The sequence below is a fragment of the Macadamia integrifolia genome, chromosome 11 (genome assembly GCF_013358625.1).
Source record: "Macadamia integrifolia cultivar HAES 741 chromosome 11, SCU_Mint_v3, whole genome shotgun sequence".
Lineage (NCBI taxonomy): Eukaryota > Viridiplantae > Streptophyta > Magnoliopsida > Proteales > Proteaceae > Macadamia > Macadamia integrifolia.
Genome location: NC_056567.1, coordinates 4,456,217 through 4,477,099, shown reverse-complemented (window position 1 = coordinate 4,477,099; position 20,883 = coordinate 4,456,217). Strand labels below are relative to the sequence as shown.

Genomic DNA, 20,883 nt, shown 5'->3' with positions numbered 1-20,883 from the left:
AATCCTGATTACAACAGTAAAGCTGGGGGAATTAAAGGGGAAAGAAAAACATACAAGCCAGAAAAGGGTTATGTGACCCTGTCTTGTGCAACGATCTCACAATATGTTAGTCAACCTCCCAAATTGTTTGTCATGTAGGCAGAAACATAACCATAACCCTAAAGTTGAGAGAGAGGAGAGGGACGGTGGGTTGATCCCCATGGGCCATCCCCCAAGGGGGAGCTGATCCAAACTCTTAATTAGTTGTCCTATCAATTATTTTGTGAAGAAAGAACCTTGTTAGTCTGGTGTAGGAACCAAGTGAAGGGAATGCTGGAACTTCTTCAACGCACAGGGCCAGGGGCAATGTGATCTTTTTACACTTGCCTATGTCTTAGCATAGGTAACACCAAACTGATAGGATTCTCTTTCTCCCATTATTTTGAGAGTAGGGAGGATCCACTAATTAGGTTTAGGAAAAAAGTTTCTGAACTAACCAAAGAAGAAATGTTAGCACATTGTCTCTCTTTTCTCACCAAATTTGGAAACTTCTTGTTGGTGTATGATGCATTGTTTTCCGTCATAGTTTAATCCAAGGAGTACTGGTGTAGGCACTTAGACAGGTAAGACGGCGATCTCTATTCTCCATTGATAGTGAAATAAGATCTCATCTCATCGAGGACATAGACAATCTCGTCGAATCTTGTAAATCTGTATGCATTATTGGTTCTTATTTTTTTTTATTATCTTTTACATCATTTTAGGGTTGCATTTTTACACTTGCATGGCTATCAAGTACCCAACCTGCTTCATCCTCGCTTACAAATGCCGCCAGGTTCAGATGCCTCTCCACCTCACCTCACCTTACTTTACCTTACCTTGTAAATCACGCAATTAGCAGACTGCAGACCACCTCCCTTCCCTTCTATTCCACGTCATCAGGCATTCTTCGTGCAAGCCACAAGGCTTAAGGCATTAGCCACCACGCTATCTTCCTTCCCGATCTCGTTCAGACTTCGGAGTCTCAAGACAGATAGAACACGTGTCACTTTCTTCCATCGGAAAAAAATCGTCTGCAATTCCGATCTCGTACAATTTCGTGAAATACCACCATCAAGGGTGACACGTGTATTAATACCAATGCAATGGTCCAAATCTGACTTAAATGCATTTTCACTGATTTAAGGTTTTATTAGTTGTACCAGATCTGGAGCATTGTATTGGTATCAATACACGTGTCACCTCCTGAAGGTGGTATTTTATGTAATTGTACGAGATCGGAATTGCAGACGATTTCAACCCTTCTTCCATCTAAGAAAACTTAGAAAAAAGAAAGAAAGAAGGCTGGAAAGGGCTTCTGTCAGCAGGAAAGGTCATGACATCAGACGGTAGTACATTCAAGAAGTAGAGTCAAAGACAGCATATTCCACCTATTCAACGGCCCTTATCGTTTCCCGACAGAATCAGAGGCCGTTCGTTCATGTATTGATAGATTGATGAAGGAAAGTCGGTTAAGAAAAGGAATTTCGGTCTTTTCAGTTCTCCCGGTATCTTCTTCTTCTTCAATAAGAAGAGAATAGCAGAGGGTCCTCTTCCTTCTCAGGGACGTCTCAGGTCGTCTGTTCTTCCTTCTCGGTTTGGTAAGTTATGTTTTCTTTTAATTTTTTAACTGAATTTGTTCTTGAATAAAAGAATCTCGGTTTTTTTTTTTTTTTTCATTGAGACCCTATCTTTGCTTACCTCGAAGGGCTGCATGAAGGTCCAGAATTTCTCACTTCTCGGAATCTCCTTTGTTTCGATTTTAGTTGAAGAATACTGGGCTTTGGGGGTTTTAATCCAAGTTTTCTTGATATTTTTATACTTTAAATCGATACTCGAACTCAATTATGGGGAGAATCGTCCTTTTCTAGCATTTGAGTTTTCTTTTTGTACCTGGGTAGGATTTTAATTATAAAATCGGCCCAAAATCCATCAGATTATTATTTTGGTTATTCAGGTTCGATGCGAATTTAATTCATATTAAGTTAATCTGAAATTTTCTTTGCTCCTTTCCATGATTTTTTTTTTTTGGGGTTGGGGGGGGGGGGGGGGAGGTGGGGGTTGGGATTGAGGTTAAGTTTGTTTACAGTCATGAATTGGTTCTGTGGGATCTAGTTCTTAAGATAATTGCGCTGTTCTAATCATATTTCTGCGTTTAGTTTAGTCTTGTTCATTGTTTCTGCTACGGAATTTAGATATGATTGAATTTGATTTAGAATGTAATCTTATTGTCTAAATGCAGTTGAACCTGAAGTCTTTGTTTGCTAAAATCCTTATATCCGTAAAGTTGGTGAGAAATGAAGATGAGGATCATTGCTCTGTTCTTTGTCGTTCTTGTTTCATTGTTTTTCGTGGATGCAAGAAATTTCTTCTCAACTCAGTATTCTGGTGAGAAACGTAGATAATGATGCCATCTAATTTTCTTGGTCCTCTGCTATTTCTTTACACAGGCATTTCATATATATCATGCGTGCTCAAACGATAATGCCATTTAATTTTCAATTGAATTGCAGCCTACGTTGCAAAATTATTATTATTATTATTTTTTTTAATTTATATTCATCGTCCGTTTTTGGTTCAGAGGAATTCAGAAGGTGCCAAAATTTTCTTTTTCTCTGCTCACAATAGGTCTAATGAGTCTCTTTTTGTGGAAGGCATTGATCTACTATTGATAATTAATTTTGTAATTCCCATTTTATAGTGCTTAAATTCTTAGAGAGATGTGTTTGTGGCTACCATTTTGTGAAGGAAAATTAGCTGAGAATGGCGTGACCTCTGTCAAAATCCAGCCTGCATTCTGGTCTTCTCAAGGCTTGTCACCAGAGTTCATCTGTCTTTCATGCTTGGAGGTGTCAAGAAATACTATGAAAGCATTAAGCGATCCATTACTACCAGAGAAAGTCAGCACATTCGTGAATGATGCTTGTCACATTCTTCCTTCAGACATGCGTGTAAAGGTATCAAATTCCTTCGAGATTCTTGATGTTGGAAAACATTTCTGTGCAATTCTGTTTATTAGTTTTTTTTTGTGGCCTACATTGCAGTGTGTTGATATGATTGGGGTGCACATCAATCAGGCTATTGTGTTTCTTCAAGACTATTTCAGCGAGGAAAATCTCTGCAACAGTACAGGGTTGTGCCCTTCAAAGGCCAATACCTTTCCAATGTTAAACTTGGGCAAGGATCTACATTTATCACTATCCCATAATTTCTTGAGTAAGCCTGCATTGCACCCCAAGCCTCTGCCTAGAGTGCAAATTCCGTCTTCTATGTTACAAAAGTTCACTAATAAGGTAACTTGAAGCTTGATCATATGCTCAGCTTTCCTTCATTTTTTTTTTTAAATGATTTTGATGGCCCAGTACTTTGCTATTGGCTTAGTCTTAGGCATTGTTTTATTTGATATTAGCATAGTCCTAGGCATTGTTTCATATAGTTTTGAAACCTTCAATATCAATAGTATCCTAGTTCTTGATGAAATATAAGAAGGGAAAACACAACCAATCATATTAAATATCCTATCCCTGGTGAAGTGCATAACAATCAGACCTCTATTTTGGTGAGGATTGTCAAGATTTGTCATGATATCTAAAACATTATTAAAGAAAGAGCCGGTCCCATTTGAAGCATCCATATTCACAGAAGAAAACCAGGGGTGGACCTGTTGGCACGTGAAGGCATAATCACTCCATTCATTATTAATAGGATCTGAACTTGAAGCTTCTTGTTAACAGGATTTGTGTAGGTAGGCATCAGGGATTGAAAAACCCTGAGATTGAAATAGGTGTTTCTGTTGTTTTTGTCTTGATTTTCTCCCTGTTATTTATTTTATTTCTTATTTTATAGAATTTCATGGTGGGAAAGAAAAGAAATTTCATATCCTCTTCATGTTGCTGTTTTCTCACCAAATCATGCAAAAATGACATGTATAACCTTAAAAACAATCTTGAGAGAGGTTTTTAAAGATATCATTATCATTTATGAGTTGCATGATAGAAGGCAATGAGAACTGAATAAAATGTAAGTTTCTTGAGGGTAGTTTTGACGTCAAATTACAATTAGTTGGGGGTATTTTTGTCATTTGAAAGGTCCAATGATTGAGAAAGCCACATGGAAGTTAGAAATAGTTATCCTCTTCAGTGGTTCTGATGCATGTGCAAATTAAACAATGTGTGTTTCTGGATATTGTTCTTCCCATAATGCTGGTAATTGAAGAGGGGAGAGCTTAAGAATAAAAGGGAAATAACAGTCCCTTTTTTTTTTTTTTGTGGAAAATATCCTTGGTTAAGCAAAGAAAACAATACTATTAACTTAGATTGGGAGGTCAATGTTGGGGATATGATGTCTTGAATTCCTTTTGTAGCAAAAGTGGTAAGGGAAATAGCCTGACCTGAAAAGGTTTTGATCTTGGTTAACCCATTTGATCCCAAGATATGCCAGCATTTTTTTTTTTTTTTTGGAAGAGATGCAGGATATCTGATCTCATCCACAGATGTAATCAGAAGTAGTCTCTCATTATCCTCCTCAGTGATGGTACTGGTAGTAGTTTCTCATTATCCTCCTCAGTGATGGTACTGGTGAAGAGTTCATGTAGTGGTTCAGGATCCACAGCAGATGTGGATGAAAAAGAGCTCCCTAAAGTGGCCTGCAAAAATCTTCCCACTCTTTGGGGTTTGTTTCCCAATCAGGAGACATTTGGCATCTTTTGATGCCCATTATATGTTCCTAAGTTTGTTTATATGGGTGACTAGCATGAAAGTACCTACTATAGTGTTCTCCTCCCTGACCCTCGGTTCACTTGATTTTTGTTTCCGAAACAACTCTCTAGCATGTTTTCTGTCCTAGATATCTAAATTTCCCGTGTACTTCAGATATCAGATGACAAAAACTGTGGCGCATGCCATACTGCCGTGGAAGATATACGTGATCATTTGGAGGATCCTGACATGAAGGTAAAATCTTCGGATAGAACTGAAGAATGTAGATTTAACCTTTGTTCTTGCTTACTGTCCTATCTGAGATTTTGCTCCTGATTTGCAGATTAAGGTAATAAAGATTCTTCTGAAGGCTTGCAACAATGTTGAGAACCATGCCAAAGAAGTAAGTAAATTTGCATTTATTTTGTTTTGAAATCTGACCCATTATATCGTTCTCTTCTACCTTTACACATGACAAATTTGGGACACTGGTTTATTTGCAGTGCAAAAGAATGGTTATGGAGTATGGTCCTCTGATTTTGGCAAATATTGGGAAATATTTAGATAATAATGACTTCTGCAGCATTGTTCATATATGTAAACCCTCGACCCACGACACTTTGACGACTACAGAGGATTTTCATCCAATTATAGAGTTGCCAACCAGCTCCAGTGGTGCGATTTCCAAATGAATCATCTCAGGGGAGGAAATATAAGAACAATGCTCCATCAACGTACATAATGCTTCCCTGATTGCATGTTTTGCCTTGATGGCCTGTTGCCACGAAGGAATATTGAAAGGACAAACTTGTGATATAGTCAGTGATTACATGGTTTGGGTACTGGGGATATGAGATGCCCCTTGTAAAGTATTATGAAGGAGTTTTTGCCCCCAAGCAGCGAGATAAAAGATTTGGACTGTTAACTATGCTTGAATGGTATACACCCACAAGAATAAAAGTATCCGATGTAAAAGTCGTCATTGGATAATATCTGGTGACTTTGATACTTAGATGATTGATTATAATGTAGCACAGGACGCATAATTCAGAAGTATTCTCGACTTCCAATGACTGCAATATCCATGAGATTTCGTAAATGATAGAAGGGCAAGAAAACCATGTCCACTGGCACAGTCAATGTGCCAGTGTGCAGGCCAATGTTGGGGTGCAATGTGTCTTTTCATGCCTGACCGTGTCTGGATATAGAGCTATGCAAGTGGGTAGGGTTTTTTCCTTCATAATAGAATCCCGGCAATCCATTTTCAAGTGGTTAACATTCCCCCACCACAGACATTAAACATTTTATATCTAAAAATCTGCTTTGCCAAATTCATCATCAAAGTAGACAGGATGAGGTAAGGTTTGTTTAGAGGAAATTTTGATTTGTTCTTTAATTTCTACATATTGTCCTTCCGGTTAGCCTACTGAACTACTAAACCGACTCATATGGGTTTGAACAGAACATTGAGGACATTTTTCACCTCTACCTAAGGTGATTCACCTGGTGAAAGTGATGAATACGTACCAAACATGCACCCCAACCTCCGGAGTTTCCGCCATGTGATTCGATCAGGTTAGCTAGCTCATTTGCAGGTGATGAAATTGCTGCGAGTCTGCAACTTATAACTCACAGAATCATTGGTGAATTGCTTACATTTACATACTATGCTGGTCTACTTGATCTGTAAAGAAGAAAACCCCAATGAACTCATCTGCCTTAATCAAGACCATAAAAACTTAGACCTGCAACTTGGTTCAGGCTCTATCCCAACTGACCCCTTAAAAACTTTACATATCAAGATATGAGATTGGGCATATCAACCTATTTGCATCAATGTTCTCGGTCCCTTTCCAACCTATCCTGCCAATATATAAGGTCAATTTTGGTCGATTTCTATATCAATAGGCTGATCTGTATCGGTGTCACCGCAGCCAATCTGATTCCTAGACCAATTCTGCTGTATAAATACATGACCCATCCCAACACAAAGCTTAGACATGCTAAAAAAAATTTCCTACCTTGGTTCCGATAAGGAAAGCATGATCAATTTGGAATACGGTAGGGAGAAAGATGGAATCAAAGACATGACTGGAGGACGCGGACAGTAAATATTCTACTGAGTTTGAGAAGCAGAAGAGGCAAAGAGAAGAATTAGAGAGAACTCCAAACTTTGAAGAGAACATTTGCATGAATAAAGATTTGTTAAAGAGAAAATGTCGCAAGCAGTCAGAAGATCCATAAGTCGTAAACTTTCCAAAGAATCCCATGCAATCCTCTTGAAACCCCAAATCTGCAACCTGAAATTATAAACTTAAAACAGCATAAGCATGCAGCAACCTTAAACTATGAAACCTTAACTTGAAAACATGAAGCCCTAAATCTTAATACTTAAACCCTGAATCCGAAACCATGAAAGGATGAAATATGAACCTGAGACCTCCATGTAACCCACTTGGAAAATCATCAGTTTACGTGGCTAGAAAACGGGGGTGATGAGAAGACTTTGTATAGTGGTACAACGGAGATATTTTTTCCTTTTAATATAGGCTTTGGGTTCTTATAGTTCACAAACTATTTGATTCAAGTCATTCAACTTGGGAACCATTAAGCCCACTCACTGCTGTGCGCTGCAGTACTAGAAAAAAATGCTTGGATGCTGACACAAACTGCACCTTAGTACTACGTTCTTCTAACAAAGAGCATACTAACATAGAGATGTAGACATCTTTAATAACTGAATGAGGCTAGCACTTACAATCATCATTATATTTCAGCACACTTCTTGAGTTCCAAAAACCAATTCCAAAGGGAAATGGGCATTTTGAATCTTTTCTGTGAAGCCCAAGACCCCCCCAACCCCTCTCTCTTGTATTCTGGGCTTCTGCTTCTTGTGCGCAGAAGCAAGATACAAGAAACTTGGCCAAATATGCCCTAAGTGGTGAATAGTTACTTCACTGGAGCTGCAGAGTTATTTGAGGGTTATCTGAGAAAAAGAATTCCAAAACAAGACCTAGTTGGTAAGATATTACTCAGCCTGACCAATTGAAAATTCAGGCTCATTAGTATACAATAGCTATCTCTGCAGTTAGCATTCTGTACATTCTACCACCGTACTGTACATACCAGAAGTTAAGAAACAATGAAAATTTTTTGGATGTTTAACATCTGTGGAGCGGTGCAGGATATATATCCAATGGTTGGTAACGCAGTTGATCATTATGAGGCAATGGTCCCTCCTGAAGAATTCAGAGAATTATCAATATCTTTAACACAAAATGCTAAGACCTAAAACAAAATAGGAATAATATCCTTGAAGACAGAGCAGTAAGTGGTAAAAACTATTATCCTAAAAATGTAACTACCAATTAACAAGAAACCGTCTTGTCAGATCAACATTCAACATGATTGGAGAAATAATATATTTTGAAAGTATGACTTCTAAGCCTTTTCAATCAGTGTCAAAACCCGGTTGCATATGGGTGATCTGGGACAACTGGTACTTTCAGTTCTCTAATGTAAAAATAATAAAAAGTCTGTTCCCAAAAAAAAAAAAAAAATCAAAAGTTATCAATATAAAATGACATTTCAATATTGTCGATTTTACCTATTCCCAAAAAAAAATTATGAATCAATTATTCGAAGACTAGGTTTTCTTACTTTGGATTTCCACTTAGCCAACTTAGTAATCTTTTAATGACAATGACAAGAACATATGAAAGGCTTAAGTTATTATGTAATCTAAAAGTGAATCTATTCCTACTATTTCTCAGAATTATAGCCTTAGGTGTTAGCTTACACATGCTTATCCATTTTTTTTTTTTGCATATTCTTAATGAACCAACGTTTATATATTAGATGTAGGAAGGATTTATCTAGGAAGTAAGAAGCCCCTTTGATATCTCATCTGCAAAGAATTATCAATGTGAAAACACAGAAACAAAGGGCTGATCTTTGAATAGACTCAATGTACTAAATTACATATAACCACCAGATCCACCAGCTTTTCTTCTTTCCTGAGATGCTCTTCAAATATTTTTTTGTACATCACAACTAAATACCAATTTTCTGAAACCCAGCATCAGTGGTGGGCCATGTAGCTGGTTTGACCCAATGGGTCAACTGCCGGTCAAATTGTCTTGGTTTAAAGTGCAGTAACTTATACACTTTAGATACACATATATATATATATATATATAATTAGTACAAGGTTCCGATGCAGTGGCCTTATTTGGAGGTTGGGGGTTCAAAACCTTGTTGAAGCATTGACAAAATATTTGTCAGTATTGCAAGTTGGCTTTCGGCTTTTTTACTTATGAAAACCTGTAAATTTCTCCAAAGATAAATAATAAAATGGAAAAATAAACTCAAAATTTTACGGATAAGAAGAAGCACCTCTTCCCAATTTATCTGGAATGGTTCTATGAAATCTTCAAACATTATAGGAGACATTTCTTTCATCTTTTCCTCCACTTCCTGGAAAAGAGAAAAGTAAACAAAAGATTATAAACATGAAATCAAAATTCCATTGAATTGAAATATCATAAACATCAATTTTGAGCATGAGAAACAGTCATGAAAATGTATGGCAAACTCTCGTGATTAACACAATCTTTATTGTCCTGGTGATGAGATTAGGACATCCATGATCTTCAATGTTCTTCCATCTGTATATTACTTCAGAGTTCAGATACTGACAAACCACATCAAGTATCATCATTCAAGTGGCAGTTAGGATCCCCACATTCTCTTGCAATGTCATAAGTCATAACTGGAAGGATTGAAGGTCTGCTATGCAACTGCACATTTGGATGTCCAAAATCTTGTTTTCACAGATGAAAATCTGGTTTTCCATCTGGTCTGGCCCTTTACTTGCAATGTGGACGGACTCAGATGCATCTGCATTTGGCTCCTTTTGGGGGCTAGGGGGAGATTCCTATGGAGAGCTACCGTACTTGTAGTCTGCTGGTGCAATTGAGAGAGGAGGAATGCTAGATTGTTTCGGGATGACTTCTCATCATTTATCTCTGAAAAAGGTAAGAGTTAAGAGTGTCTCACTGGGCAATGGTGAACCATCAACCTATTTTTAGAGAATTTCCCAAATCGTTTCTTTTCCTGGAGTGGGAGAATGGGGTTAAATCCAAAGTTCCTAAAGCAAGGAGACAGGCTGTTTGGGATCCACCTCATCCTGAGTTCGTATGATGAATTTTGATGGCTTTTTAGGGAGCCTGAGTCCATATGGAGTAGGGGGTGGTTAGATCATGAACAGGGAAAAGTGTTAAAGGCATATTCTGAACCATTTGGTGAAGGAATCACCATCAGAGCTAAAATATTAATTTTAAATGGGGGCTGGGTTTCGTATAAGAGAAGGTTTCAATGGCATCAAAGTTGAGGGTGACTCAACAAGCATTATAGCTTGAGCTAGAAATTCAACAGAAGGGCCATGGATATTCAGCAATATTATTAGGTGCACCTCAGTTCCTCGCTTCTCAGGTGAATTGTTCATTCTTTTAGAGGCCGAGATCTGCTAATTCTGTGGTAAATGAGCTGGCCAAGGAAGAGGCAGGAAGGTCAGGGTAGCCTTCAGGGAATACTCTTCCCTTACAGGGTAGTGTTATCTGTCAGGGTTTTACTGGTATTTGTAGTCAGATGTTGTATCTTTGTATAGAGATTTCAGGTCGATCATTAAGTGTGACCTTGTTCTTCTCTTTCAGTTCTATTTATCTTCATTTGTTCCTTATCAAAAGAAAAGAAAGAAAACAAGGTCATGGGTGAAATAGCTGGCTTGATTTTTCTGCTGGAAGGGCCCATTTGCCATCCAAATATTTAGCACTGCCCTTGGTGACACCACCTCATGGGAGCTGGCTTTGGAGAGAATGAAAGGCAACCTTTGAGGATAGAGAACTGATCATTATTTGGGGATCCCATGAGGTAATCAGAAGGGAAAAAAAAATTCACATGCAACTTTTCCATGCTCTATGCAATTCCTGTCATGGTGGCTAGCAGGTTGGAATTTTAACATCATTTCCTGTGATGTGGCCATGAAGATAAAGCTTAGGTCCACTTGATGAGCTGCAACGAGGTGTGGAAACCTAAGAATTTGGTGGCTTAGGCCTGTATAGCACAATACAGATGAATAATGAATAACTCCCTGTAATAAAATGGTTATGGCTGCTCAATACTAACTTTAATAGCATTTGCATGAAGGTTATTGTGGTAAGACATGGGATGCACAATCAATGGGACAGTGGCTCAAGATTGAAAACCATGGTCTTAAAGCAAAGAGTATTAAGCTGATATTACTGCTTCCTAGGAAGGTATATGTTATAATGTTGATATTTGGTAAGGGATATAAAGATGACAACTGGTGCTTGGAAGACTTGCTTCATGACAGAATTCAAGATATTTAAATTAATTGTTGCTATTATAGGAGATTATATTGATCCTACCTCTCTTCAAAGTGTTAAGAAAATTATACTTTATATAAACCTCAATGATTGGAAACTCAAGTCTTCCATTAGGTTGTGGGAGCAGGGATGTCATAAGCCTTCAGCAATGAAGATAAGAGAGTGTAAATCCTGATGCCTAGCAACTTAGAATTGCTGCTTAGGAGGTCCTTCACACTTATGGTCACCCCTCCATCCGACATGTAATGGTCATTTCAAAATGGTAACAGAGCTTTCTTCGTTTCTGTTTCAACTTTTTTTAGATAAAAATGAAAATTAAAAAAAAAAAAAAAAAAAGAAAAAAGAAGTGGAGCCCATTGCATAAACTTTCATTTCTTTTCCCGGCCCGCCTTCTCCACCCTCCCCGACTCAATTTGAAAAAATTTCATTCCATCTCAACCACACTATCCCCATGCAGATCCAAGTCACTTCTTGCTACTTGTGGATCCTTTCTCTCTTGCCCAATTTCTACTGCCACCAGTAAGCAACATCAATGGTATTCTATACCGTCATGAATAGAAACCTTATGGCATGATCACTGTTAACACTTTTAGTCTTAGGGAGTAAAACGTCTTTGTTTCTATATCAGCTTGATTGTCTCATATGAGAGAGACAGGGAGAGAGAGAGAGAAGATGCTGCAAGAGTTTTGGGATGAAAACAGGAGCTGGAATGAGCTTCACAACTTTGGAAATAGGGGTGAGAACTAAGAAACTAAGCAATGTCTTTGAGACGCAAAATGCATGGGTCAAAGAAGGAAATTGCAAACTTTTATATGTCCATCCATGTTTGCAGAACCAAGCATTGAAGGAGTAAGCAGGTTAGGAAAAGTGGAAACGAAGAACTAGGAACGAATCCCATCCCTATTATGTGTTATTCAATACTATTGTCAAGAAGGAAAAGAGAAACAAATAGTTGCTATATGTGGATAGATGGACTATAAGTGCGATTAAGCATGAATGACCTGGAAGCAGCAGATTCTGGTCAGTATCCTAGCACTTCTCCAGTCAAGTCTCAATATTATAGCAGGACAAATTACACCTACTTTCCTTCCAAGGACATTTCGGTAAACGGGATCCCTCTAAATCCTAGTTCTCTGCATGATATGGGTGTGGGATTGACAGAGGAGGAAAGCTCAAAGCTAGGACTAGGCTTCTATACCCAGTGGCTATCACTCAGATTATTGGACCGAGAGAAAGCAGCAATCACTCAGGTTATTAGGATTGAGAGGAACAAAAGGGGAGTCCAAAGACATGAACTCATAGGATCCTTAAAATGGCTAAGAACTCGAATCATTTTTTATCAACTATTTGTAAAGAATTTAAAACTGAGAGTGTATCCACAACAAGAGGTGAAGCCTTCTTGTTCAGTGTTCGTACCTGGAAGCTAACTTCTTGTCTCTCATGTACAACTTGGATTCAGTGGGTTTTGTTCCCCTTAACAGATTCTTTCGAATTATACACTCAAAAAAATAAAAAATAAAAACCATGAAATTATGTCAGCTAGAGAACTGCTGTCAAGATTGAAGGAACATAATCAAACAGAAGCAGGAGATTAGTATTCTCAGTCTATTTTGTGATAAACTAATCGAAGAATATTTCTCCAGCCAACAATTATCTAATCTACATTTTGCGACAGACTCCAATTAAATAATATAAGAAAAACCTGCTTTGTTGTTTTACCAGTCCTGTTATCCTAGATTTTTCCAGGAGTTCCTTCGCAATCATATCCAGAATATGCCTGTTTTGCTTCAGGCCATTCATTGCGAATTCTTTAGCCTCTTCAATGTACTGTCACAAAAACCAATTCTTTAAGCAATGTTTATAACGAAAACTTCAACAGAAGATGGATACAACATAATACAAATCCAATATCCCTTAATGGTAATAGCTTCAAATAGTACAAAAAAACACTAAGCAATCTGTTAGCATCAATAACATATCAGTGTTGCTCCCTGGATCTCAACAACCAGGATGATGTAATGCATGCCCAGCAGTTTGATCCTCAAAGTTTAAAAAGTGGATTCAAGTACATATCACCAGACAAAACAATTTACCAAAGGCTGGTGCAAACTTGTAAGAAACAAAATAGTCTCAAGAAACAGTTTCCTTCCCCTCCTAGTTAACCTATAATCTTTCAAAATCAAAAACAGCTAGGAGAAAGAGGAAGGAACATCTTTGTTCATCCCAATCCCCTCAAAAGAACACCCCAAACATCAAAAGATAAGGAAAAATGGATTAAAATGAGTGAAACAGATTCAGTAGAACCCAAGCAGCAAAGGCAGATATTCAAAAGAGAGCAGCCTCCAGAAATTAAGTGGTCCATAAAAAGATGTAGTGCATGGCAGCAGTCCATGAAAAGAATTGGATTTTAGTAGTGACTCTGATTAGTTGAATCAAATTTATTGGAAAATCTTGCAAACGTGAGCTTCCAAGGCAACACAAAATGTGGAATGCTCAGGAAGATGAGTTATGCAAGAACATTCAAGGGGGAGGTTCCGTGGTGTATGCTTTTCACCGATGATATTGTGCTAGTGGCTGAGACAATGGCAGAGATCAACGATAGGTTGGAGTTATGGAGATCTACCTTGGAATCTAGGGGTCTTAAAATAAGTAGAACAAAGGCGGAGTATATGGTGTGTAACTTTAGCCATTCACGGACGGATAACGATGTAGTGAAACTTGAGGAGAGAGAGATCTCACAAAGCGACCTCAGATATTTGGGGTCCATCATAATAAAGATGGTGAGATCGACGATGATGTGTCCCACAGAATCAAAGTAGGACGGATGAAATGAAGAGGGGCATCTAGAGTGTTGTGTGATCAACATATACCTCTAAAGCCTAATGGAAAATTCTACAAGGCAGTAGTAAGACCGGCTATGATGTATGGGGCAGAATTTGGGCAGTCAAGAAACGTAACATAGATAAATTGAATGTTGCAGAGGCGAGGATGTTGAGATGGATGTGCGGAAAAACTGGGAGAGAGTGAGGAATGACCAGGTTAGAGCTGATTTGGGAGTTGCTCTGATTCAAGACAAGCTTAGAGTATGTTGCTTAAGGTGGTTTGGCCATATTCAACTTAGACCTTTGAATACTCCTGTAAGGAGGAATTGAGCAGATCCAAATGGAAGGAACTAAAAGAGTTAGGGGCAGGCCTAAAATGACTATCGATGAGTCGGTAAGGAAAGACATGCACAAGCTAGGCCCGGATCCTAGAATGACATCAAATAGAGCTGTTTGGAGGGCAAAGATCCTTGTTGTTGATCGCATGTGAGTGGGATGTCCCAGAGGCGTTGTGTTGCTATGTTTCTTTAATTTTTCTTCTTTTCCCCTTCTCTTTCCTTTGCTTTTATCTGACTAGTCACGGATCCATTTAGCCGACCCCATTAAGTTGGGAAAAGGCTTTGTTGTTGTTGTTGTTGTTGTCCTAGCAAAATGTTGGTCAAGAAGCCGAAGGATTCTTCCATTCGTGAGGGAATGAATTTGGGTGGATATGTTCTTTTCCAGTTAATCTCCCATTGATGTTGTTGGTAAGCTAGCATTTGGTGCCTCTATCAACTATATTTGGATGGACTGATGGAGTGGAATCTCAAAAAATGGTCCTCCAACTCCAGATCGTTCCAGCAAATTTGGGACTCCCATCTCCTTTGATATCAAGCGCAAGCTTACTATGGTATCCTCTTATTGTGTGGAATGCACATATTGTTGTGTCCTGGTTTTGTGCCTCTTCCTTCTGCAGCCCTCTTCCCCCTCTCCCTGAGTAATGGGCTTAGTTTGTATCTAATTAGTTCTTCATTTCTCTTCTTGCCCTTTTTGGAGCCTTTTATCTCCTTCCCTCTTTTGGTACTGAATTTATTATTTACCTAAAAAAACGCAAGAGATGACACAGACAATACCAGAATCTGCCTGGCCCTTTGAAAATGATCCGATATTTTAATTATTCACTTTTATTCTATCTTTACTCAAATTTTATATTTGTTTATCCAATTATCCCCTCTTCCAAAAAAAATCAAATGACTGTAAAATAAGCCAGAAAATTGAAAATACTACATTTTAATATTACTCAAATGGAGGTAACAGGAAGCAAAACCACCAGTGTATAGATTGACAACCAAGAGATACTACATTCAGTGACCATTTTCACCATCTTGGCTCAATCATAAATAAGAAGGAAAAGATCGAAAAATGGATATCCCAATAGATTGGAGCAGGTAGTGGATAATTGGACTGGTGCCTCTGAGTGCAGTTCGCTCATATGATAATTTGTCCCACTTAATTGAAATCAGCTACACAAATCCTATTTCACAACTGAACTCTATCTGCAGACATGCCTAACGAAGGGGCAAAATATGGACCTAAAGGAAAGGCTTGACCAGTATCAAAGACTCGTGTTTTGAACTGCAGCCGTCAAACAGCATGAAGAAGAAAATTCTAAAAGGAGAAACGTCTGACCAAAAAATTTGAATGATTCTCCAGAATCCTTTTTTTCTTGAATCTTGAACAACGCAAAGATCTTGAAAAAAGAAATTAAAATCTTCAAGCTTTTTAAAATTAGTCAGAAAAATATAAATAAACCATGAAAGTAAAATCACAATCAGTCAATAAAATAGACAGGGCCTCACAGACAAACACGACAAACTGAGCATAAGATAGTCGTTTATAATAGAAAAAGAACAATATCCTCATTAATGACACCATCAGTTCTGAAAAATTAAACCATAGTTGAATCACCGAATATGTATAGTATATAGATAAACAAGTTCATCCAGTATGAAATCTTGACAAAATATCCGATAATGTCATCATAAGAATCTAGTCAATCTATTGATCCAAACAATTTACTAATACAATAATCAAAGTTTCAGGCAAAAATAAATAATACTGTATCTTTTTCTCATAATGAATTTTATAAGTGCAAGGTATAATTACCCTTGTCAGTTCACGAGTAAATAGTTCAGCTACTTCAACTGTCATGTCAGCAGGAATCACACGAGGGTCGTCCCACTATCATTATGAAGAAGAAATGGTTAATCAACACATCTGTATCGATGATTTTTATACAGGAAATTTGCTGGAAATTTAAGCAAAGAAAAAAACGTGGATATTACCTTATACTTGATCAACTCCCCATCTGGATTATCTGGCCTATCCATAAGTCCATATCTTTTTGTCAAGCGTGTCAACCCTAACCTGGGGTTTCTAGGGCTTATTACCATCTCTCTTGCAATCTGTAGTAAGCAATCAAACGGAAGGACATATAAATATTTTAAAAAATAATTCATCATTCAGTTTCATATGTGACCATACCAGCAAATATACAAGATTCTTGGTCAAATCAGTTTTTTTCATTTTCCTAAATACACACATATCACAACATAACAGATTAAAGTAGCACATCCATATGGATATTCATGAAATAAGAATTCAACATCATAACTCATAAGAGGTAAATGCCTTGAAGACTACTGTAAAATTTTCCTGCTACAAAGAGTAAATCCATCCATTTCTGGGATCTGTCGAGTGCCAAGACACAGAAAAGCCGTATTTGCTACAAGATCACTATCATCAGAAATCAGGCTGTAGTGCAATGGTGTAAGAGTCGAAGAAAGCACCCATAGAACTGACCCAGTTACAATTATATATGGTCCATTCCCATTAATTAGCTGGGATTTGTTTGGGGTTGAATGCTATATTTTTCTGGTTCTGTAAATACTAAAAAGACAACCAAGCAGATCAAGGTCTGTGAAACACATGAGAGTCTATTCCAAATATCACAAAGAAAACTATGGGATTTTACTTTTAAGTGTCCAGATAAAACTCAATTATCAAAGCATTTGTTGTTGCCATAAAAAATAATAATAATAATAATAAGAAGAAGAAGAAGAAGAAGAAGAAGTAATGAGGATATGGGTGCTGCATTTGTTTTCTTCTAGCCCAGCAATAACTTTGGGAAAGCTAACAAATCAGGTGAGTTTTAACTCTACAGTAAACACAGAATGAAACTTTCTAAGAAGGAAATAAACGGGAAAGGACTGGAAAGCAAAGTAAGTAAGAAAGTAAATTGTAATAAATTGAACAAAAATGATGAAGATTAAAATTAAAAGAACCTACATGTTGAATTATCTTAGGCTTGAGAAGCTCCAGAACAACATAAAAGAATGGAACATTCAAATTTAACATGAACCAACCCAAGAATCATGGCTTTCTTCCTTGGTTGAGTTAAATCACATTTATGGACCTCTGGGAAAGATGTTTGGACTCTACAAATTCTTGCTTGGATGTTAATTATAACTAACCAAAGTTGGTGAAAAGGAAATTGTAACCTAATCTTATTGCCCTTTTATTATAAATTTTTTTTTTTCTTTCAATGAGAGTAAAAGCTTGTCAATTTACATGTATACTCGAAAACCGAGCAAGATAATGACAGCCCTTGAATATGCTATAATGGTAAGTCACTTTCAAATTATTTTGAAAATTCTTTTTAACCCCCAAACTTAAAAGAACTTTTGGAAAAAAACTAATAATAAAAGGGGCAATCAAAAGAAGGTTACAAGTTTTAAGTTTACTACTTTGGCTACAACAGGATAAACCTATTATAAAAATAAAAGCATTGTGTACAATTAACATTAAGCCAATATTTTAAATTTTAATCAAAATTGTCAAAAATATTTGAATTTCCCCTGAGGTCAAAATTAAAAAGATGGAGGAAATCAAACCACGACCAAATTTCAATCGTAATAACCAAAATGGCAAGTGTTGTTTGACATCTTTAATCAAAATGTCATGATCCTTAAAAGTAAACACATTTCAAGCCATTTGACTAGGTCGCAACTTGCAGGAGAGAGACAAAACAATGTTGAAATTGGTGAAACTAATAAAGTCCTCCCAGACCTTATTACCAGCCAACTCCCCCTTAGCCACCAAAAAAAAAAAAGGATGGGGACCTGTGATTTTTTTACCACATATCAGTTTTCAAATAATTTGGTATAATTAATTGGTTAACTATAATCAGCCAATTACAAGACTAGAACCTAATCTTTAATTTGGATTTCTACTTGGCAATTAAAATTATTTTTTTTTCCCTCTAATTCATTAAAAAACAAATAATAATAAAATTTGCAAAGCAAATGATGTGTCTCTTCACAAAAGAAGCATACAATTAATTATGAAAAAAATATTGAGTATCATTTATCCATCAAATGTGTTGTTTTTTCTTTTCTTTTTTTAGCATAACAATATTTTCTTTATTAAGAAAAAAGATAAAAAGAAACATGCTAATTAATTACAAGAGGTATATATTGGGTTATTAGTCATTATATTTTTTACTCATAAAATGATTAATTCACATATTTTATTGAATATTTGTTAATATTTCATTTTCTAATATTAAATAATTAGGAAAAAACATTTCAAAAAAAAAAAAAAAAAAAAATGAATTCCACATAGATGATAACAATGCAGTCATGTATCCTGGGTTCTAATGTGTATTTAACACTTACTGTGTTGGAATATCTATTTCTAACTGTTCAAGACCTACAAGACAAACTCTACTTTAGTTTTTAGTTTATGCTTAAACAAGCATTCACTAAAGTTTCATAGAGAATTTTCAACTGGATTTCAATTTCGCTAGGAGGTGAAATCACCCCTTTGGAAAAATTTTGCAACCTTGCATTGAACTAGCTAGGATTTAGTATTTACATACCTCTAGGATTCTCTGCAAGGAGCAATGAATTTGAGTTACAATAGGAAAGAGGCAGCCATTCCAAGAAGAAAACTTCTACAGGAGTACTGCCCAATAGGTCTTTGAGCACACCCCTCCCCCCCCCCCCCCCTCCCCAGGGCTGAGGGCCTAAGTAACGTGCTGGCAAGGTTCATTCCAATAATACAGTTTCTCTTTCATACTGTTTATTTCACTTGTTCTCTCCCCTCTCTTGTAATCATTTCTTTCTTCAATAAGTTATTCTCTTATTTATTAGAAGAAAAAAAAAAATAGCATCACAATGGAGTAATTGTATAAAAACTTGTTTATTGCAAAGAGATTACCACTTACTTTGGTAATCTTTTCTAGATCATCCCTTCCTCCATCAGTAATATCATCACCAAACACAACACGTTCAGCACAACGCCCACCATGCGTTACGATCATTTGCATCTTCATGTACCCAAATGTGGTATATCCTTGATCCACCATATTTTCTCTGGGATAAAAAACAGACACAGCAGTTTCCTGCACTTTTTGGAATGGATACTGTTAGAAGACAAATCCTGTAATAGAATACAATGGGAAAAATTATAAGGAAGTCAAACCTTTCCACCAGGTAGGAGCTGAGAAAATGCATGCCAATCAAATCGAGGAAACAAGTGAGCTAACAATATGTGACCAGCCTCATGTACAGCAAGCAATCTCTTCTTTTCAAAAGGCACCTTTTATATAAAAAATGAAAATCCAAGATTACAAGAATCCGTAGAATAACAATCTCCAAAAAGTAATCTAATGAGAATAATGAACATAAATACGTACACTCTCTTCACATCTTTGTTGCTCTTCCTCTGTAAGCAATACACCCATTCCCTCAAGCAACTGTTTATCTAACACATCAATGATGTCTTGTTGTGAGATCATGGTATGTCCTTTCCTCACCTGCATGGAATAAATAAACTTTTATCTATTGAAGATGGACGATAAATCAATATCCAGGCACTGTACCATACATGCGAGGGAGCTAATGCAGGTAACTTTAAAATATAAAATTTCACCCTTCCTGTTGATAATACATTAAATAGCAAGATATAAAAAAATATTCTCGAGATGAGCAAATATTAGCCAGACTTCTTAATCCCTAACCTAAAGCAGACAATGCTATTGCACATAGGACAGCATGTGCCAGGAAATAGGATATGTAATTTGACTATAAGGTATACTTTGGTCAATGGGATATAAAGGGGATTCTTTTACTTACTGTTAAGTGTTTGCCGCCACTTAGGGGTGTTTTGGGTATTCTTTTATTATTTATGGGTGTTTACTTCATGTTTCTTCTAGTTATTGTCCTTAATTGTACTTTCACTATGTCAGACTTTATAAATACAATTGAGGGTCTCTGCTTGGCTGAACAAGCAAGCCATAACTCTTCTCTCCTCTTCTCTTCTTCCTTGCCTTCATCATACTCATTTCTTTTCTTTGATATTGCTACATGGTATCAGAGCAAGATTGATCAGTCTTCATTCCCCATTTACTGTTTTGGTTGTCTAACAAGGATCCTCCTCTTGTGGTTGCAGCAGACTATGCTGCAATACCTAATTTATAAAATCCAAGTTTGATTATATGGAGATAAACTAGGGTTTTCTTTCATACATGCTACCTGCAATATTGATTTCATGGGTTACTTATGTGCAAGAACCAAATCATAACAAGTTAGGCTGGAGGCACCATGATTCTGGAATTTTTTTGTTGGTAAGATCAAGTCTCCCATATTCTGCATCTAGCTGTGAGGTCCTTCTACTCAGGTAAGCATATTTGATCCTCTTAGGGTGCTGATCAGAGGCTTCAATCAATTGACAAACTACATTACATTACTGTTGGCTTTACTCTGGTTTTTGTGATTTTCTGGCAGCATCACTGTGCACCTGTATTGGAGATCTATCCAAAAGATCTCCCTGGTATTTTAGGGCACTGTTGCCTTTATCAGTAAGGTTCTTCGACCTGGAGATGGGGTCATGGTTCAA

The 20,883-nt window shown here is 36.9% G+C and overlaps 2 protein-coding genes across 7 annotated transcripts in view; one reads left to right on the top strand and one right to left on the bottom strand.

The window, feature by feature from the left end:
- Positions 1–1,461: 1,461 nt before the first annotated feature.
- Positions 1,462–5,771, top strand: LOC122093119. 4 transcript variants are annotated; one of them, XM_042663367.1, is made up of 7 exons: positions 1,462–1,619; positions 2,261–2,406; positions 2,767–2,975; positions 3,096–3,311; positions 4,890–4,970; positions 5,059–5,118; positions 5,219–5,771. In XM_042663367.1, exons 2-7 carry the CDS (start codon positions 2,316–2,318, stop codon positions 5,405–5,407), a joined length of 846 nt encoding a protein of 281 aa, XP_042519301.1. In that variant the 5' UTR covers positions 1,462–1,619; positions 2,261–2,315; the 3' UTR covers positions 5,408–5,771. The 4 variants fall into 4 exon arrangements, with proteins under 4 accessions (XP_042519301.1, XP_042519300.1, XP_042519303.1 ...); XM_042663366.1 differs by having other exon boundaries at positions 3,063–3,311; XM_042663369.1 differs by lacking the exon at positions 3,096–3,311.
- A 1,651-nt stretch (positions 5,772–7,422) lies between these two features.
- LOC122093177 (ATP-dependent zinc metalloprotease FTSH 12, chloroplastic) overlaps positions 7,423–20,883 on the bottom strand; it is a 45,838-nt gene continuing 32,377 nt past the window's right edge. The window contains exons 12-20 of one of the 3 annotated variants that reach the window (XM_042663457.1): positions 19,682–19,801; positions 19,468–19,584; positions 19,211–19,387; positions 16,269–16,388; positions 16,090–16,164; positions 12,842–12,949; positions 9,111–9,191; positions 7,842–7,954; positions 7,423–7,701 (exon numbers count right to left, since the gene is read on the bottom strand). In XM_042663457.1, the coding sequence (XP_042519391.1) occupies positions 7,877–7,954; positions 9,111–9,191; positions 12,842–12,949; positions 16,090–16,164; positions 16,269–16,388; positions 19,211–19,387; positions 19,468–19,584; positions 19,682–19,801 (876 nt within the window). In that variant the 3' untranslated portion in view covers positions 7,423–7,701; positions 7,842–7,876. The other 2 variants (XM_042663456.1, XM_042663459.1) reach the window with 2 other exon arrangements.

Coding starts and splice junctions, on each gene's coding strand:
- LOC122093119 (XM_042663366.1), top strand. CDS start 2,316: ATGAAGATGAGGATCATTGCTCTGTTCTTTGTCGTTCTTGTTTCATTG. Junction 2,976..3,062: donor CTTCAGACATGCGTGTAAAG/GTATCAAATTCC, acceptor CCTACATTGCAG/TGTGTTGATATGATTGGGGT. Junction 5,119..5,218: donor TTGAGAACCATGCCAAAGAA/GTAAGTAAATTT, acceptor GTTTATTTGCAG/TGCAAAAGAATGGTTATGGA.